Source organism: Stylophora pistillata, chromosome 6 (genome assembly GCF_964205215.1).
Source record: "Stylophora pistillata chromosome 6, jaStyPist1.2, whole genome shotgun sequence".
NCBI classification, from domain to species: Eukaryota; Metazoa; Cnidaria; class Anthozoa; order Scleractinia; family Pocilloporidae; genus Stylophora; species Stylophora pistillata.
The window spans coordinates 31,794,627-31,813,661 of NC_142524.1; the positions used below are offsets into that span (position 1 = coordinate 31,794,627).

The following is a 19,035-nucleotide window of genomic DNA, read 5'->3' on the forward strand; positions in this document are numbered from 1 at the left end:
TCACCTCAAATGATGTTTCATTAAAATTAAACGTTACGCCTCGTATGACGCCTTTTGTACTTTAAATGCTTGAGTAATCTCATTAAAAAGGAAAAAATGACTTTGTAATACTTTTCACGCCATTTCATGCTGATCCCACTTAAGCTCACTAATACCTGCGCACCTCCATGAGTGTGGATCCAACGTATTGATTTGCCTCGTTTTTATGAGATTTTATGGATCAACTTGTTAACTTAATGTATTAATAAACATCTTAAAGAGCGGCAACTGCTCTTCAAACACATCTAAGGTCAGGCGCAGAAATGAGAAAAGAAAGTTTAAGATTTGAGAACGTGACCGCAAAAACTTCACCGAAAGCCAATGTCGAAAGAGAGAGCCGCTTTCCGACAGGCCTCACAAACTTTAATTTACCAAAAGGGCGGCTATTGTAAGGTCGTTATTCTGTTGAAATGAATGAAACACTTCACATGCTTGATTACTGACCGGTACACATGGCTGAATTCCAGAGCTAGAAATTGTTCGTCTCGTCCAAAAAATGCTCCAAACTATTTAACAGCAAATTAGAAGTCTAAAAGCCTTAATACCCATTATATTAATACCCATTATATTTGTTCACTTATTTAGCTGCCAGCAGAGGATTACAAATGTAAAAGCTAGATGCTGCGATTTGAGTAAACGGCATACAGCTAAGCAACTGTTGGATCAATTTGAGACAACAATAAGTGTAAAATTTCTCATACCCGGCAGGTATGAGAAATGCACCACTCTCTAGTATTATGCTATTTTTAATAACTGATAATTTCTGATGACATAGTTTCTCTCGTAATATACAGTCCAACTAATTCAATTTAAAGCGTTGCAGAAGAATGTAGTGATGACGTCTCGGTTTTATACAAAACATAAAAGAAAACAAGAGCACTGGTTCCCTTTCGATTTAGATCCGCGATTAGAGACCTAAAATAGATCTTTCATGTTTTTTCTGTCTATTTCGTATCGCCTGACTCCTTCCTGATGTGAACTTCAATGCTTTGTCTTCCTCCCACTTGATAATGGTGATGTGTCACTTCTATGTTGTCAGGGGACAAAGCCAGTAATGCATGAAGCAATGAATGCTTATGATTGTCCCAACAGCTCCCTGATTTCCATAGCACTCACATCGGTAAACTTGCTGGTCGGTAGATGGATTAATCTGAGCTTCCAAGACATACAACTGGGCAAAGTCTGTCGAGCATGTGACACCAACTATTCTTTTATCCTGCGTAATGTAAAAAAGAAAAGGAAGATAGAAGAAGAGCAATTTTAGATTATGTCTTGCTGGTATGCTGTTCGGAGAGCTTTGCAAAGCTCTCTGATTTTCGCTATTGCATAAATAGCGCTCTCTACCGCGAGGATCGTGCATCATACGTATCTAATACCGCAGTTCAAAATATACGAACTTCATATATTCATTGTAACTGATTTATCATCACGGGTTTATTACGAATGAACTTAACGGCCTGCTCCCAGTTGGCTTGTTAGCTTAATTGGTAGAGCGCTGCACTAGTATCGCAGAGGTCAGTGGTTCGAATCCCGTACAGGCCTGATTTTTTTCAAGTCTGATTTTTGTTGCTGCATAAATAGCGCTCTCTACTGCAAGGATCGTGCATCATACGCACTTCTCTTTGTTCGCATTTGAGGTATGGCGGACGCAAGGCGCCTGTTGAGTTTTTCTGCCACCAAAACGATTGAAATTTTGCATCTATCGGGTCAGAATTTTCTGAACTTTTACCCTGACAGTGTGTTTTTGTAGCTCTTCCTATTTAATTCAGAGTAATATTGGTGGCTGCTATCGAGTTTAATTCATCATAACGTTTTTTAAATTGGTAAAGAGAATTTTTAATGATCTGTTTTTTTTCTTTTTAAAATTATCGTGTCCTATTTACTTACACTTGGTTCAGTTATGATGACTTTTGTTGAGGGTGGAAGAGTGTTGGTTTGGAAAGCAGTCTGGGATCCTGTGGCTGTGCTTGTCAGGAACTCACACTGCGACATGTTTCCTGCTCCAGGGGGGCCTGGGGCTCCTTGGAGTCCATCTGATCCCGGTGAACCTTGTGATCCATTTAAACCTTGTGGACCTATCACCCCCTGGGGACCCTGTGTTCCACTGAGCCCTTGAGGTCCGGCTGGTCCAACTGGTCCCTGAGAACCATTAAAACCGCGTGGTCCGATGGGGCCTTGAAGCTTAGTCACATTTTCTACCTGGAAGATAACATCATTATTCCGGTCCGTGACGGTGTGAAGTCTGAAATCGGTCTGTCAGAAGGTCTTTTTTTTCTCTTTTTTCCGACCGTGTCCGGTCGGTCAGACCGTCACGGTCTGAAGTCATGTTGTCATCGTGTATTTCTTATTTATTGCGATATGAAAGTGCGCGAATGCTTGTTTGTTTCACTTTTCTGTCTTAACGTTTTCTTTCTAGGTTCCAGAAGATTCAAGCGGTGAATAAAAAACATATGAACAAACAAACAGACAAACAAGCCAAAACAAGTAAAAAAAAAAAACAAAAAAAACAAAAAAAACAAAAAATTAAGAAAATACAAAAAAAAAGCTAGAAGAAACAGAAATCCACAACAGGAAAACTGAAAAAGTTGCAGCAAGAAGTTCTGCTATGCACAAAAGACTCTTCCATTAAAACAAATTATTTTGATAATTTTTCATACCTTCACAGACAATGTTGTGTTGATGTCGTTAACTAGGGATATTATGCTGACGTCTTCTTGATCAAGTCTTTCAGTGGTTCTGTTAAGCTGTTGAACATAACCAATCAGATTAGAAGAATACAATCTTCCAAGTTACAAAAATAAGCTGTGGGATTTTGGCGGCGTTTAAAGGATTGCACGGCACTGTACGAGTGTGGTCGACTGAAATGGGATTCAGTAGAGGTTAAGAGAAATAGATGTTCCAAAAAAATAATCTAATCATTGTTCGTTCAAGTACCCGCAGAGAGGTAAAGGTTACGTCAAACCCATGCGATTTTAGAATCCTTTCGACGCCCTCTCAAAACCCGCTTACCTAGGAATTACTCATTGTCTCCAAAATCATAGATAATTAATTATTTTTTAAAGGTAGCTGACTATTGGTCAGCTTACGAAAAATAATCAATTAATTTCTTTGTATCTATGGATTGCAAAGTATATCACATTCTCTTACCCTAAGGTCTGTACTTGCTATCCCTGAAGATAACTCGTCTTTCGTTGAGTTCACTGTTTTCTCTAAGTTACTAAGACCGTTATTCACCTGCCGGATGAAAGCTTTATTTAGTATGATCAGATTTAAATTTTAATTTAGGTTTTTTTTGCCACCCATCTATCATGAAGTGTTTTCAAACTAAGATGTTTTACGTCCATTTGAACAAGTGAACACTATATTAGCGCCCATGCCATATATAATTCATAATTCAAATCATTTTGTTTTTAGCGCTTATTGAATCATTACAACACCTTTCCTTTAATTTGCTTGGAATTAAATTAACAAGGAAGAATGAGAAACCCAAGACAACTTTAGACTCTTTTTTTTTTAACAAATCGTTAGTCCATCATGATGTTATCTTCGCTGTCTTTATTGATAACTGGAGATCGATAACGTTTCTACTATACAAGCAGCTACCATCATTTCTACCTCAAGTGCTCTTCTTGATCTCTCTTATGATTTCGCATTGTAGTCAGTTTCTTCATCGTTACCACCATCATCTACAACTAGAACCTGATACATTGGCACAAATTATTAAGTAAATACAGGTAAGCTTACCGATGCAATAGAATTTTCAGTGTTGATCTTGAAACTGTTGAAGCTTTCTTCTGTTTCATTAGACTGAGCGTGAACTGCAGTGATGGATTGGCTAAGGCGGTTGACCTAATAATAATAATAATAATGATGAAATCGTAAAGATGAAAATAAACAATTTTTAAAAATCGAGTTTCCAGATGGGATTTGAACCCACGACTCTCCGTGATCTGGTCGGATGCTTTAACCACTGAGCTACAGGAGACTCTAAGGTGAGCAAGGGTCAATTAGTGGGTTCAAATCCCATCTGGAAACTCGATTTTTAAAAATTGTTTATTTTCATCTTTACATGCTCACTTTGGAGGCTGGTTGGCTGCATGTGATGCTTTAATGCATGTGATGCTTAAATGCATGTGATGCTTTAATGCATGTGATGCTTTAATGTGACAGCGTGATGCTGTTAGTGAGCTTCTATGCGCTAGCTGATGTTTGTTTGTGTAGCCGCGTGATGCGGTTCCATTCAATACCTACTAGTTGACCCTTGTTCACGGTAGAGTCTCCTGTAGCTCAATGGTTAGAGCATCCGACTAGATCACGGAGGGTCGTGGGTTCAAATCCCATCTGGAAACTTGATTTTTAAAATGATGAAATCAAGATTTGAAATTTTCTTTTGGCTAGTGCATACACTGTTTTAGGTCCAAACATTCGAGGTGTTATTTATTTAATTTAGTTTCTTAACATAAGCTATTTTATTAATATTTTTCCATTTTCCATTTCTCTACCATCCTCACCTGGCCGGAAAAACTTGTATTGAGCTCTTCAACTTTGTTTTGTAAGTCGCCAATGGAAGATTTTAGATCTTCATCGGTGGAATTCAAACGTGCTTCCACGGACGACAGGTGACTTTGAAACTAAAGAGAATGTTCCATAAGTAATTTTAATCAGAGCAGTTTCATTAAAACTAGTGGTTCTCGTACTTCTCGATTTGGATTCTGTTCAGGAAGCCTAATTACACTCGTTCAGCAATACGGTTATTTATCTCTTAGATTCTTAATTGCGAAATGCATTTTCAAATTTGATCAAAATAACAGCACTGCTCCTCTCTAAAATAATGACAGTACCGTTATGCATTGTCTTGTATAACTGCAAATGCTATTATCTTAAAATTCTTTTAAAAAATCCTGAAAATTAATTGGCCTAAAGATGGGTGAATGTTCTAATACTTTTTTACCAACCATCGGAGCGCCGACGAAGGGCTAACGCTCGAAACGTCAGCTTTTATAATCGTAACGGTGGCCAATTTACCATTTCAACTTTGTTGATATATTCAAATTATTTCGTTACCCCCACCGACGCAGCCCCAAACAGTTTCTTTAGAAACTATCAGCCTTTATTCTGGTACATTTAACCTTAACTACCTCCAGTGTATTGTTGATCTGCGTATCATTCAGCTTTTTTAGGTTGCTTTGTGTTGTGGCCAGGCTTGATGATAGCTGGTCTGCTGTTTTGTCCAAATTATCTATCTAAAATATTAGAGTAGGGGTAAGAGTAAAAGCAAAACTGTATTTCTCATACTGGTGTATCCATGAATTTCGATTCAAGAACTTAAGACATAGCACTTCTGTTTATATATACGTGTGTTTTTTCCATCAACATCTAGAGGAGTGATAAAATCACGGCCCTGTTCATGTTGCGCGCAACACGTCAATTTGATTTCTGGGCTCTGTAATTACACACACACATAAATTAATCAGTTTCTTCATAAATATCAAATAAAGAATTGATACTGACCCTTGTGGTCACACTTTCGTTCTGAGCGGTCAACGATTTCTGTAACTCTGCGTCTGCATCTTCTAAATTGTTTCGTGTTGAGTTAAGATCCATTCTTAATACTTGAAAATCGGTTGTTATCTGTAAGAGAAAAAATCTACTTAAGTGATATATTACTAAGAATAAAATGCAACTGAAGGTGAACATGTTTAAGCCTGTTTATTTTTAAGTGAAAGATGATGTTATTCATTAAATGATACAATCATACTCGGTTAAAATGAACACTCCTATCCATAAATATCTACCCTAGCAATATGCTGGAAGTTTGTCACCATTGAGCTAGTTAACGGCCTAAGCTATCAGGGTCCTCCTCTAGCTCAGTGGTAGAGGCCATCAAGTGAAAAACTTCTCAATGTAATTTACATATGTCGAGGCATGATGCTCACATGATAGTCCGGTGTTGGTGGCGTGAGATATACCAGGCAAGTTTTGCCAATCAGATTAGAGATAGCAATAAACGTGGTTACAAAATGTAGTTTTTCCTTCTTCTTCTCCTCGTTATCCGATCGGACAGATCTCCAGAAATATAGTAGGTAGCCATCAATTACTATTTGCTTGAATCAGCTCATAACTGTGCCTTTAACAAAGTTCGTGCTCATAAGTGAGCCTTTTTTCAAAGAAGAGTATGCCTCGATATAATTAGTGTTATAAATTAATACCTTCAAATCTAAAGTTGTGTTGACAGTCTCTAGTTCGTTTTTTATGTAGGTGTCAGAGACTATCAGCTGATTTCGTGTCGAGTTAAGATCATTCTTCAATGAATCCATCTGAAAATACAAAAAAATGTAAGGGTGTTAAAAAAAATTTAGAATGTTGACCATATTCTGGTATGTTTAAACGAAACATTCATAAAGTTTCATTTGTGTTGTATCTTAGACGCTAAAATCACATTCAACAGAACACACACACCATTTTGCGCTGTCGAATGTACGTGTAAGATAAGAGCAGCGGTAGAAAAAAAATAAGGATTTTGTCAAGCCTACCGGTGCATCCATAAATTTCATATTAAGAATTTAAATCTTAGCAGCTCTGCTCACTTTTTTGTAATTTTCAACGTACAACTGTAGGGAGTCTTAAAGCATCCTGCCAATTTTACATCTGTGCATTTTAATACCCACACGCACACTAAATAAACAAGATGTCATAAATATCAAATAAAGCAATTGCCACTAACCCTCGCGGTCAAAGTTGAGTTTTGAGCTTTCAAAGATTTCTGCAACTCAGTGTCTGCATCCGCTAGAAAAGTTCTCGTTGTGTTAAGATCTGTTCTTAATACCTGGAAATCTGTTGTTATCTGTGAAGAAAAAAACCCTACCTGAATAAATGATTTTAAAGAGGTGATCGCACAGCGAAACGCTCAGCTTTTGACGAAAATGTTGAAATTGGAAGGCTTCATATAAGTAATAAGTGTAATAAATACCTTCAAAATTAGGGTTGTGTTAAGCACTCCAAGTTCATTTCTTATGTCGTGGTCAGAGGCTGTTAGCTGGTTTCGTGTCAAGTTAAGATCGTCGTTTACTGAATCTATCTGAAAATAAAAAAAAATTAATGGTTAATAGAGATGAGTGTAGACTTGTTGCATTGTTGACAATATTCTAGTCTTCAAATGTGAGAATGATCTTCGCAAGCGTGCTATAATTTAAGCAAGTACAAAAAGGAAGCCTTATAAAATGAAGGCTTCGACGGGATTCGAACCTGGGCCTCCAAGATATTAGTTAGGTACTACTTAAATTAATTCACTGACGTATGGTGTATCCGTGTCGGATCAATCTCGATTAATCTACTCACTCTTATAAAATCTAACATTATCCTGGTACATCGGGAAAACACATGTCTAGATTAATCTAGTAGTTACTCTATCCGTGCATATATGGCTTCTGCTTTGCTTGTACTTATCATTACATGCCAGAAAACACTACTTCATACCTTCGTGTATTACATAGACCAATCCAGAATAGTTAATAGAGACACTGAGGTTTACAGTATAAGCGAGGCTAAAACTCGATTTTTCCTCATATTATCATTATCAATTTTGACACAAGGAAAGGGATATGCTGGGAAGGAGAAAAATCCTGAACATAATGGACCTAAAACTAGTTTACCTTGTCATTCAGGATTCGACTTGAATCTTCAATGGTATATTGCAGCCTCTGCTCCGAATCAAGAATCTATAAAATCGTACAAATGCAAAATATAGCAAGCAATAACTATTTTGATAGTTGCTCGGAATTATAAATATGCTTGGTTGTATACTGAAATGTTACTTTATCGCTGCATCAGTACCGACAGAAAACGACATACGAAAAGGGTCCTTGTAAGAGGTTAGATGTGCGTTTATCTTTATCATATCGGATATAAATAAGTTTCACTTGTTGGGAGCTCTCGTCAGTATGTAGAGTGCCAATGCGAAGACTTCTGTGGAGAGTATGATGTTGTCTAGTTCGCATTTTGAGACGAAAGCACAAACCTTTGTGGTTAGATTTACACTTGTTTTCGACAAAGAGGAAGCTAAGTCTTGGTCGCTCATCTGAAGCTGAATTTCTGTCATGTTGAGCTACAGTTGAGGAAGTAATATAGAATATGATGCATCGTCACAATTTTAAGGAGAGCCTAGTAAGCTTTGACCATATGAAGCTCGGTGCTAAACAAACAAACGCAGATAAAAATTGAAGAGCTAAGAAAAAATTAGAACATAGTTAGCAGAACCGCGCAATCAAATTCAATATACAGAAGCGTGCTCAAAATCCCGATAGTGCACGCTGATAGCGTCAGCAAATCGCTTCGCCAGAAATTTTTTTTTTTAGCTCGAGCGCCCATTGTTAGCGCGGGGAAAAATAATATATTTCGCATCAATAATGGATACAAACAGAAACTCGGCCTACTAGTCCGAAAACGAAGACAATGTTTGGACCTTTACCTTGGGCTAGAGTTCTTAAATGAGGCAGAAAAAGAGAAAAACAACGGAAAAGGAGACTCGGCATGAGCGCCGTCACGATTCACTTCAACTGATATTGTTGTCCGTTTTTCGCGTCGGATTTGATGCACAATTCCACCGGCTATGTTATAAAACAATTGGTTCATGCTTTCAGCTGTGCACTATCGAGTTATGGAGCACGTGGGAAGTTTGGATAGCACGAAAGACGCTAGAGTTGCCCTTGGCTATCGCCTCGGGCAACTCCTACGCTTCTTTCGTGCTCTCCAAACTTCCCGCGTGCTCCATAACTCGATAGTGCACGCTAAAGCATGAACCAATTGTTAAATAGGAGACAATGTCTAATAGTTTCTAACACCAATCAATCAGGAGTGGCTTTGTATGAAATTTTCTGGCTATGCTGCTTTTGGTTGAGATGTAAAATGTACGAGCATATGAAACTGCACAATCTCTTTGTTTGAACTCGTTTAACTTGTGCCATTGCAAGTCAGTAATTATTGTGACTGTCGCTTGTATACCGCCCCACCAATCAGGTGCAAGTATTTGAGGAAACATGGTCACTGTCGACCACTGGTAGTGCACAAAGACCGAAACCCACAAGAATCAGGCGTGACCTGCTTTCGGAATGACATCATGGGGAGTCACGCTGTCACGCTGTGTTGGGAAAAAGTTACGCTGTCACGCGGTCACACCAAGCGATGGAATGACAGCAGTGTAATTAGAATGACGATATATGGAGTCACACAGTCACGCTGTCACCCTGTCACGCCTTTCCTGACAGCGTCGTATATAAGCGACTATAACTACTCAAGTCTGTCATCAATTGTAATTAATGATTAGTGTTTTGCAATACTGAACCACCACTGTTAGACTCAGCATCAACACAGTATCACAAAGTTTTCATCGTAAGTGTCTCACAAAATAAAGAAAACATGAAACTCAGAGTCTTATTACCTTATGAAGAATGCTGGAGGTCGTGTTCTTGAGGAGAGCGTGGAGCATGTTATCTTTTTCCTGGAGGTTTACTTCGGTGATGTTTAGCTAACGTCAAGACAAAAGAAAAGTAAACCAAGTTCCCGTTGAATCTCTCGAGCATTTCGAACAGAAATAAAACTGTTCATGCAAATATAATAAAAGGAATGGAAGAGAGATATTAAAATACTGTGGGCATAGCCATATATTACCTTTATTGTTAAGTTTAACAACTCTTCATCAAGATCTCGAAGCGAAGAATGAACAAATTTGAGCTCATTCGTTTTGTCTTCCTGCAAATCAGTGGATACACGTAATTGCTTTATTCCATGCCACGTAGAAAGAATAAGACTTAAAAACATTTAAAAGGAATATGTTTTGCAACCAAAAACAAAGCCAAAAGTCACTGAGTGCAAACATTCTATTCCTTACCAGACCCTGCTGAAGGGCTGTGACGTTCCTCTCAAGAGCTGTTATCCTAGTTAGTATATCCTTTTGTGTGCCAGTGGAGAGACTGCCAGAAGGAGCTTTAAGATTGAGAAAATGACAGAAAGACAAGTGAAAGATTAGTGTCATTAACCGCCTCCCGGTTAGCTCAATTGGTTAGAGCGCTGGACTGTTGTGCGGGAGGTCGAGGTCGATGGTTCGAGCCCCGGCCCTACCAACACTCAAGGTCGTAAAATAGCTGAGGAGAATGCGCTACCTTTCTATAATATCAAGAAATGGATAGACATTCTAGTCTTCTCGGATAATAAATTCTCCTGCATCTATTAATTAGTTAATTTGGTTAGGCAGGGGACGTTAAGGAACCCACTCACGAGATTACTGTGATGTGGTCTGGCCTGTTACTGGGAATTGGGGGGAGGGGGCATCTTCAATAAGTTTCCTTCGATTGTTTGTAAACTGCTGATGCAGTCCGGCCAAAGTCCCCCGAAAAGTGTTGTGATGCGCATTTAATCATATCCACATGTTAATTTGCGCAATATAAATTTTAAATGATTATTATTATTATTATTATTATTATTATTATTATTATTATTATTAACCTGAATGAGTATACATCAGCTTCATGACTAGAATGATAACGAGATATTCAAATTCCCGCCTTCATCAGTCTGACTCTCCTTTCTCGTTGCAAAACAAACAAACAAACAAACAAAAGATTTGGCAAACAAGTCGCATGAGAGCATTTCATTAATGTGCCAATTACTTTTTGGATAACCCTATGGTCTATACCTGAGCCCCCTAGGGATAGAATTGTTTGTGTTTTTTTCCAGCGAAAAGAGAGTATAAATGAAGAAAAAGTGCAGTTATATATTCCCATAACAAGGAAATTTATTGTGGCTCATAGTTTGTTGAAGTCCTGGTATTTTTCAGGTAGCTTAACAAACCTAACTCCTTTTCTACCTCGTAAACAACTATTAGTTAGCATTTTCCGAGTCATTACTTGCTAAATCTAGAAATATCTCTCGAAAACGCCTTGTTTAGCAAAGCCGGCAAAACGTCATCTATATGACGTCAGTAATGCGTCACCGCCCTGATACAACATACATCACAGTGCCGATTACAATGCCTGCAACGTTCCATGAATTGTAAAAATAACATCTGAGTTCTACTTCATGCTTTTTTTCGATTATTGGTTATTATTTAGCGAATGCCTCCGAAGCTTGTAAAATTGATGTGAAGTCTTTTCCTGAGAATGCCTTCTCTCTCACGAACCTTATAGAACTTTCGCTGCTTCGGTAGCTCGTGAAAATATATATTAATACGATCTTTTTCTTTCTTTCTGTTTCTTTATCAGGCCCATGCAGTAAAAAACGACAAAGAAAATAGAGGGAAATGAATTTCTCGAATATTCGACAGCTGAAAAACGGATATACAAAACAAAAACTTCCCCAAAACAATGGACACCGAAACACAAAACATAATAATATTGTCGCCATACTTGCAAATTGTTTACAACTCGTATGTTAATTAAAGTGTTCTTTCCTTGTAAAATTCAGCAGGGAACATATTTTTTTAGAAAGAAAGGGCCTTATCATCTAGTTGCTTGGCGAGTGCAGAAAACTTGCTGGTAGGAGCAATGATATAATTCAAATGAATGTTTTCTAGAGTGATGACACGAAAGTACATAGTAACCACAGAAATAGTTATGACCCGTTATCAAATTATTCGCATGATCAGTCATTAGCTTAACCGCAATCAAGAAAATTCTTTTTCCTTCAACAACAACAAATTTTAAAGATGCATAATAAGTTTTCATTTTCATTTTCCATAACTTACAATTTGCTTGAAAAAGAATTGACATTATATGGTGTTTCTTGATTAAGAAAACTTAATATAGAAAGCTATAACATTGAAAGCATACCTTTTCAACCCAGATATGAAGATACATGGGTGATATAAATATTAATTGGACAAATGTAGCATTGCAAGTGCTGGAAATAGAGAAATTTTTTGCATTGTTTCTGATTGTTTCGAGCAAAAGTTGTAAATAAATATGTAAAACTTCAAATGTTGCTTTGAAACTTTAGTCGTGAGTACAAGAGCGTAAAAATAGTCCTCAGGATATAACATTATGGTCGAACCAAACCGTTATTCAACGGTTCAGGGGTTTGGAAATCAAATGGAAGAGTACGGGACCAGCACAGACAAGAACTGAACTCGAATTAAACGCGCGACCGGTATAGGCAAGCATATGAACACCAGTTGCATCGACACGTGCAGAACATGTCACGACGAGCTTTTGAATCTATTCACCTTCATGAATTCTATATTTATTCTCATACTTACCTCCGCTCGTTGAACAACCACATCCTTCTCCCATTTTCCCGAACCACATCAGAAGAATCAACACTAGTGCAGCGATGGACACCACGCATAGGACGATCGTGAAAATCACCACCCCTTGTCGACTGCATCCTCCGTTAGATGTCGCTCCACCGTAGTCTACTTTGCTTTGGTAATCACTTTGTTTCCAAGGATCGTTCCTAGTTGCCTTTGGACCAATTTCCTCCTCTACACGATACGTGATTTGTCTTTTCATAGAGGTTTGTAAAGGCTGAGGAGATTTTTCATTCTCGAAAACCCAGTCTTGAAAAGTTGGGTTTACAATAATCTGTCCGCCGTCAGCTTGCATCGCGGAAGGCTTTTAGTTTCGAACCTTAGTGGTACTTTTTTAAAGGGCATGTAATAAGTGCGCTCTGAGAAACTTGCTTTACTTGAACCATTTTACGCTCGAAATATTCCTTGCAGCAATATTAACATTATTCCAACCGCGTATTACGTAACGCGGGCGGTCGTGATGCTCTATTACCCCTATTGTAATTTGTTTTGCAGTCTTTCAAAAGAAAACTGTATTTCGAAAACATTGCATTTTATCTTAGAGAAAAGTCATTTTAGATATATAAAGTATCATATTGACTGTCGACATGTGTATTAATACAACTGAGGTCAGCAAGAAGATTTTGCCGAAGAAGAATTGTGATCACCATCTCATATTTTCAAGTGGAGCGTAAGACGAACGGAACGGAACGGCTAAGACGAACGACAATGCGCGTGACAGACAAGAGCTATGGCAAAAACAAATTCAGCTGTTCCCGAAGAAAGAACAATTATTGTGCAATTATTTATGAGGTATGCATCATGGGAAAAACTGTTCACTCTCTGGAAACTATCCTTTAAACTAAAAGGTGCGAAATTTTGACTGTTCAATTGACAATTTTAAGTTTTGAACTCTCTCGAAAACGCTAGCCTGGATACAAAAGCTTATTGACTTACTACTGTAATGATAAAGAGACCATCGCAATCAAAAGTGTCCCTTGAAAATTCAGTGTACATAAATAACTTTCTCTCGACACCAAAACTGTACAACTTAAAGACTTCGCAAGAGAAATAAAAAGAAATTTTTTTTTTTTTCAATCGTGATCGAATTTTCTAGAACAGTGAGGGACCGACAAAATTCCCTAAAATTCCGAAAGGAGCACAATATTTTTGGAGAAATCAGACCATGATCTAGCAAAATTCCGTTCAAGTTTTAAGGCTATGGGATGTGGATTGAATTTGATGGATGATAATATAAGATAAATAATCTGTTTTATGCATTCTCATTGTTTTGAGATATTACCCAAAAATAAAAATACTTTGCAGCCATTGGCTGAATTGCTTGCTTTTCACAGTTATTTCTAAATATTACAAAATTTCTGAGATCTAAAAGAATTAGAGGTGAATAAAGGCTGATAGTTTCGAAAGAAACAGTTTGGGGCTGCGTCGGTGGGAGTAACGAAATAATTTGGATATATCAACAAAGTTGAAGTGCTTCGCTCCGCCGAAGGGCTAACGCTCGAAACGTCAGCTTTTGTAATCGTAACGGTGGCCAATTAACCAGTTCAACTTTGTTATATCCAAATTATTTCATTAATCCCACCGACGCAGCCCCAAACAGTTTCTTTCAAAACTATCAGCCTTTATTCATTTGCTTTCTTAAAATCTGCAAGAAAAGTTTAATTGATTAAGGGAGCTGCACCTTGCACTTTGTCCGCTAACATTGCAAAACCATGCTTATACACTTTAACCTCTGCATTTCTATTCCTCCGTCCCTATTTTGGTACATTTCTTAACGTGCTTTACATTATTATTTATATTCTTTTCTTTAATATTGCCTTATGCCTTTTTCTTCAACCGTTTTAAGTGCCATACTCCTATGCTAACCGGTGTTCCAATAGCCACGAGACAAGTACCAGAAGTACGTACAGGATGGTCTTTATATGCAAGACGACATGCTCTTGGTCATATTCTTCCCCAAACTAATTTTCCCAGGACAGGAGGGTATGAGATTTTGCTAGAGGAGACCTAGCAATCTCTAGGTCTTTAAGATAATCACTTTCAATAATTACCCTCGTATTGCAGTCCATTTCAGCAAAGGGACAGGCGATTATCGTTTTCGGACAATTATATTTATTAATTTAGTGGTTTGATCGAATCGTCTTTATTTGCAAGACGACATACTCTTGGTTATATTCTTCCCCAAAATAACTTGCCCATCAGTCAAAAGGAAGGCATGAGATCTTGATAAAGACCTAGAAACTTGCATCTGGTATATGTATACTAAGATAATTGAAATAATTACCTTCGTATTGCAGCCCATTTCAGCAAAGGGACATTCGACTATCGTTTGTGGACAATCAATAATTGAATGCTTTGAAATCTGTAAGAAATGCATTTAATATTGCAATCACACTCAAATTCTTGATCTACTTCCTTTTGTTTGTATGTATGTATACAGCTTAGTTAAATATTCGTCTCAAATTTCCTTTGTTTTTCTTTTTTCAATTAGCTACGAGGCTGTCATTTTTCTGAATAAAATATACTTTTAGAGGACCTTTCACTTTAAAACTTGTCTATTTCATACCTAGTAATACCCATACAAACTCGCGGGATTCATCCAATCTATGCAGTAAATCTAAGCAAGACGTAAGGCTAAAATTTAAATGATTTAGACAAAATAGTGAAGTCCTCAAGGTACGGAGTTAGAACTTTGACAGAAAAAAACAATCGCCAAGCTACGCGCTACTATACCCTAGAGAAAACAGATAACATATATTTATGAGAAGGCTAGATCCTCACCTTTTCTTCAGGGACCAGAGTCCCACACTTTAAGGGAAAGGTAACTGAACTTTTTGCGTATTTCATCAACATGCTTCTGTAGAAAAAAGAAATTGATTATCCGATTCGCTTCCTTTTCGACAAGGGTATTATTCGGTACCAAAACAACTTGTTTATCGCAGTCAATATACCAAACAACTGTTAATTTTGTACTAATTGGTTATAGCTTAAGCTAGCAAATCAGCGCGCACGACATTCACATTACATCTGTATGGCCGTCTTAAAAAAAGAAAAAGGTCAAATTTTGTCGTTTATCTAGTTAGCGATAAAATAGAGAGATTTAGCACCACGTTTACGTGAAACGTGACCGGCAAGAGTGATTATGTGACCTTGTTTTTCCCGCCATTTTTTCACGTTTGCTGGTTGCGCGTTGCCGTTTCTACGTGAAAGTAACCCGTTTCGCTTTTGCCGCGTACGTAATATTTTGTTCACTTTTTCTCTCGCAGCTTTGAAGTGATCCCTTGATGTTGATATATTGTAATATTTTACCTTTAGTTGACCCATTGGGTGTGGCTCTTGGAAGTGCACGCATTGTACGACTCTCCATAAACAAGTAACCATTAAGTGTTCATCAAAATCTTTCCTTTTTACAGATATTGGGAAATTTTTATTGGTGCATGGAATGTCTTCGAAGGGACAAGATATTAAGTGAGTCTATTGATAAAACCAAAGTTAAAAGCACTTAATCACCTTTAATAATCCACAATAGGTCATAACTATCAAACACATTTTGATTTCGACAGATTAAAATGTGTTATTGGTTAAAATAAAGGCAAAGTGATCAATTTTACCTTTTTGTTCCTTAATTCTCTACGCCATTGGCACCCATCCTTTGTAAAAGGGCATCTTATAATAAACGAGAGAATCTTCCTTTCAGTGGCTTTGTCGAAGAAAATTTCCAAATAGCATGGAATATCAAATGAGAAAATAATGTAAAAAGAGAATAATCTAACGTGAATATTGATAGACTTTCTACAAGACCTCTGTTTGTCGTATTACCCCGTCAGCTGGTAAATTCTCTCGATCCACTGGACAGGTGCAATGGAGGCCAGCAATGTCTTGCCTGTATGGTTTGAGGCACAGAAAAGAAAGATATTTATTTTATAAATACTGAGATTTAAGCTCTGAAAAGGCGCGAAGTAAATTTTCAATCGCAAGCTGGTCGAAGAAGCCGAAAGCCAATAAAGTATCTTGTTCTTTTATAATTCCCCCGGGGGATTATAGAGATGCCTGCACTCTGATTGGTCAAGGATTGCGTCATATCTTGCCATAATCTAGACGTATAATAAAGATGCTATAATCACCTCGCACGAGGTGATTATAACAGCAGCGTTAAATTTTAAAATGGCTATCTCGCGTTTTGTCAGTTTTACCAGGGAAGTGATGAAAGCGATAAACAAAATCCTCTTCCGAAGAGCACAAAAGATGCTAATGAGTTTGGAGTAACACTTCTTAAAAGAAAAAATTTTGTGTCGTTGAGTTAAATGAACCAACCCAGCTCTAACTAACAGGAACTGGCTCTTTATCTCAGTACGAGCAATCAAAACAATTGAAACAGAATGTTTCAACATCAAAATGAATATTGCAACAGAATTCGAAAGCACCTAAGCAATTATACTAAAATAAATAATCGCCGAAGGGGAATAACTGTTAGTATTGATTCTATTTGAAGGAAGTGAAGGCTTAACCGCAATCGCCCTGGAAACTTGCCGTTTTGCAGGAGATTTGAGTGGCCAAGAAATGAATGGCGAATCCGCGTGTAGAAGAGGAAGAAAAATAATTTTCTCATCTTGCTATACGCACGTGCCATGACAAAATAATGTTTTCTTCCTTCTTGGAATGTGCTACCAACACGTGCGAGCTATCATTTTAAGAATTGTTTACAAATTATCTGTTAAATCAGCTGTGAAATCGACCTTGTCATTGGTCTGATGGCCCACCATGATGCCCTTTGTCTGGGGCAGAAGAGTTCATGATGATTTCTTTCAACTAGTGTTTCCTTTAATTAGGATTACCGAGACAATTTTTTTAAGAAACTGATGTGGTACATCAAAAGGTACACAAACATTGTGATTTACTAACGAAGCAAAGTTGATTTGGAGCTCTGAATCTTTCCAACATTTGAATTATACGGTGATTATTTACATTCATTGACGCATTGTATCCACGTCAGTCTAAATTCGGCTGAACTTGTCTCCTCAATTCGAACTTTCTTTTTTCGATTAATATTTAGCAGTACTTAGTGAAGAAACTAAAAGAACTCTTTGTCTGCGGAAGTAAACGAAAGCTGCACGATGTCGAGTTTAATTAATCCCAGGTATAGTTGCCGTAATTAGGTTATATGTGATCTAGTCGATCATGATGACCTGATTTTGTTTATGAAATGTTGAGTTTTTTTGGGGTCATTAAAGCGTTTCGACTGTGTTAAAGCTTTCCGCTAAACTTACCAATAATTCTTGAGCGAGTAAATTCAATATCAATCAACGAAAAGCAGTAGGATATTAAGTATAATGTAATAAAAAATTCCTGTGCAAAATTGTTACAAGAGGTGACCTCGGTTTCTCAGAAACACTGGCTACAGTTGCTGTTTGTTTACCCAACGAACGAATTGAAAAATACGTTACCATGTCGGTTGGGCACATCAAGCCCTCAGCATTTAAAGGCAATGAATAAATTTGCTAGAAACATTTCCTTCAATGAAGACTTCTCACGTAATCACGGAGGAAACTACAATTTACTGAAGCCGAGCGAAAGCCCTGAAGGACATTTCAAAATACAACGTACCCATATTTTTGAAACATACCTTCCAAGATGCTGTTTGAGGCATTCTTCACAATACGTATGACCACAATGCTTCTGAACGGGCTTCCTCATGGTCAGTTGACAAATTGAGCAACAGAAGTCTTAGTCAACTTCATGGACAAAGTCCTCCTCGAGGCCAGAAGGCATACAATTTCTTGAAGCCCCCGCCATTTTGTCGCTAATATCAAATGTATTCCCGGGTTGGACAGAATTGACGGCAAACCTCAAATTAATGTCATGATAGGAACATCATAGGAGGGACACGTAAGGACTTGGTCGAAGGAAACATTTTCACGCATAATTCATATATTTATCAATTGCGATGACTAGCGTAAGCGTCCCTCAGATTAATAGTACATGCACTTCGATTGGTCAACTTAGAGGGCCGTAACTGACTGTACGACCCTCTTATTTCAAAAGTCTGTTTGAACTGAAATCTGCCTCCCCCCTCTATTGGAACTTAGAGATATAATTAATATCTTACTTATTTCGTTTTCTCGTGCGTCCGCACGGCGGATTTATGGCCCTCGCACCACGCGGGAAAAAAGCGAAGCTAGTAACTTACATAACACTTAAATGCATTCTCCATCAGCCAATCTCTCTTCTCTTAAAGGATAGGGAACAAAAGTTTCTAGAGTTTGTAAGTAGTGGGCGAATATGCTCGAGTTCCCCTCAATGCTCCCTCCTCCCCACTATCTAGCACCTCCCCCGGTGCCCTTAGTTTAACCACCATATTTAACAAACAATCCAGCCGTTCGCAAACTATATTTTAGAAGGTTACAAAGTCTGGTGGCTCCGCTGAACCAGCTGGATAGGCCTCAGCGGTATAACGATTTCATGCTTTTTCTTCTTCGAGCCACAGGTTTTATATTATCATAGGAGTCTTATTTTTATTATTATTAAGATTATTATTGATATTGTTATCATTATTAGTTTTATGAAATGTATGAAAGCGATCCTCGCAGTAATAAACCCTATTTACGTAGTAGTGAAAGTAAGGCCTGAAAAACATTTAGGCTCGTACGGGATTTAAAGCCATGACCTCTGCGATACCGGTGCAGTGCTTCTATGAACTG

The 19,035-nt window shown here is 37.7% G+C and overlaps 1 protein-coding gene across 4 annotated transcripts; it reads right to left on the reverse strand.

The window, feature by feature from the left end:
* Positions 1-591: 591 nt before the first annotated feature.
* LOC111347167 (uncharacterized) lies at positions 592-15,225 on the reverse strand. Of its 4 annotated transcripts, XM_088725186.1 has the most exons (18): positions 15,119-15,225; positions 14,622-14,699; positions 9,926-10,020; positions 9,706-9,786; positions 9,476-9,562; positions 8,057-8,143; positions 7,692-7,757; positions 7,010-7,117; positions 6,764-6,883; positions 6,249-6,356; positions 5,551-5,670; positions 5,178-5,282; positions 4,551-4,670; positions 3,784-3,888; positions 3,187-3,273; positions 2,697-2,783; positions 1,927-2,238; positions 594-1,255 (listed from the first exon to the last, which is right to left on the reverse strand). In XM_088725186.1, the coding sequence occupies exons 5-18, from the start codon at positions 9,521-9,523 to the stop codon at positions 1,067-1,069; spliced, it is 1,662 nt and encodes a 553-aa protein (XP_088581312.1). In that variant the 5' UTR covers positions 9,524-9,562; positions 9,706-9,786; positions 9,926-10,020; positions 14,622-14,699; positions 15,119-15,225; the 3' UTR covers positions 594-1,066. The 4 variants fall into 4 exon arrangements, with proteins under 4 accessions (XP_088581310.1, XP_088581312.1, XP_088581309.1 ...); XM_088725183.1 differs by lacking the exons at positions 14,622-14,699; positions 15,119-15,225 and adding an exon at positions 12,287-12,948; XM_088725185.1 differs by lacking the exons at positions 14,622-14,699; positions 15,119-15,225 and adding an exon at positions 10,540-10,701.
* Between the last annotated feature and the right edge of the window lie 3,810 nt (positions 15,226-19,035).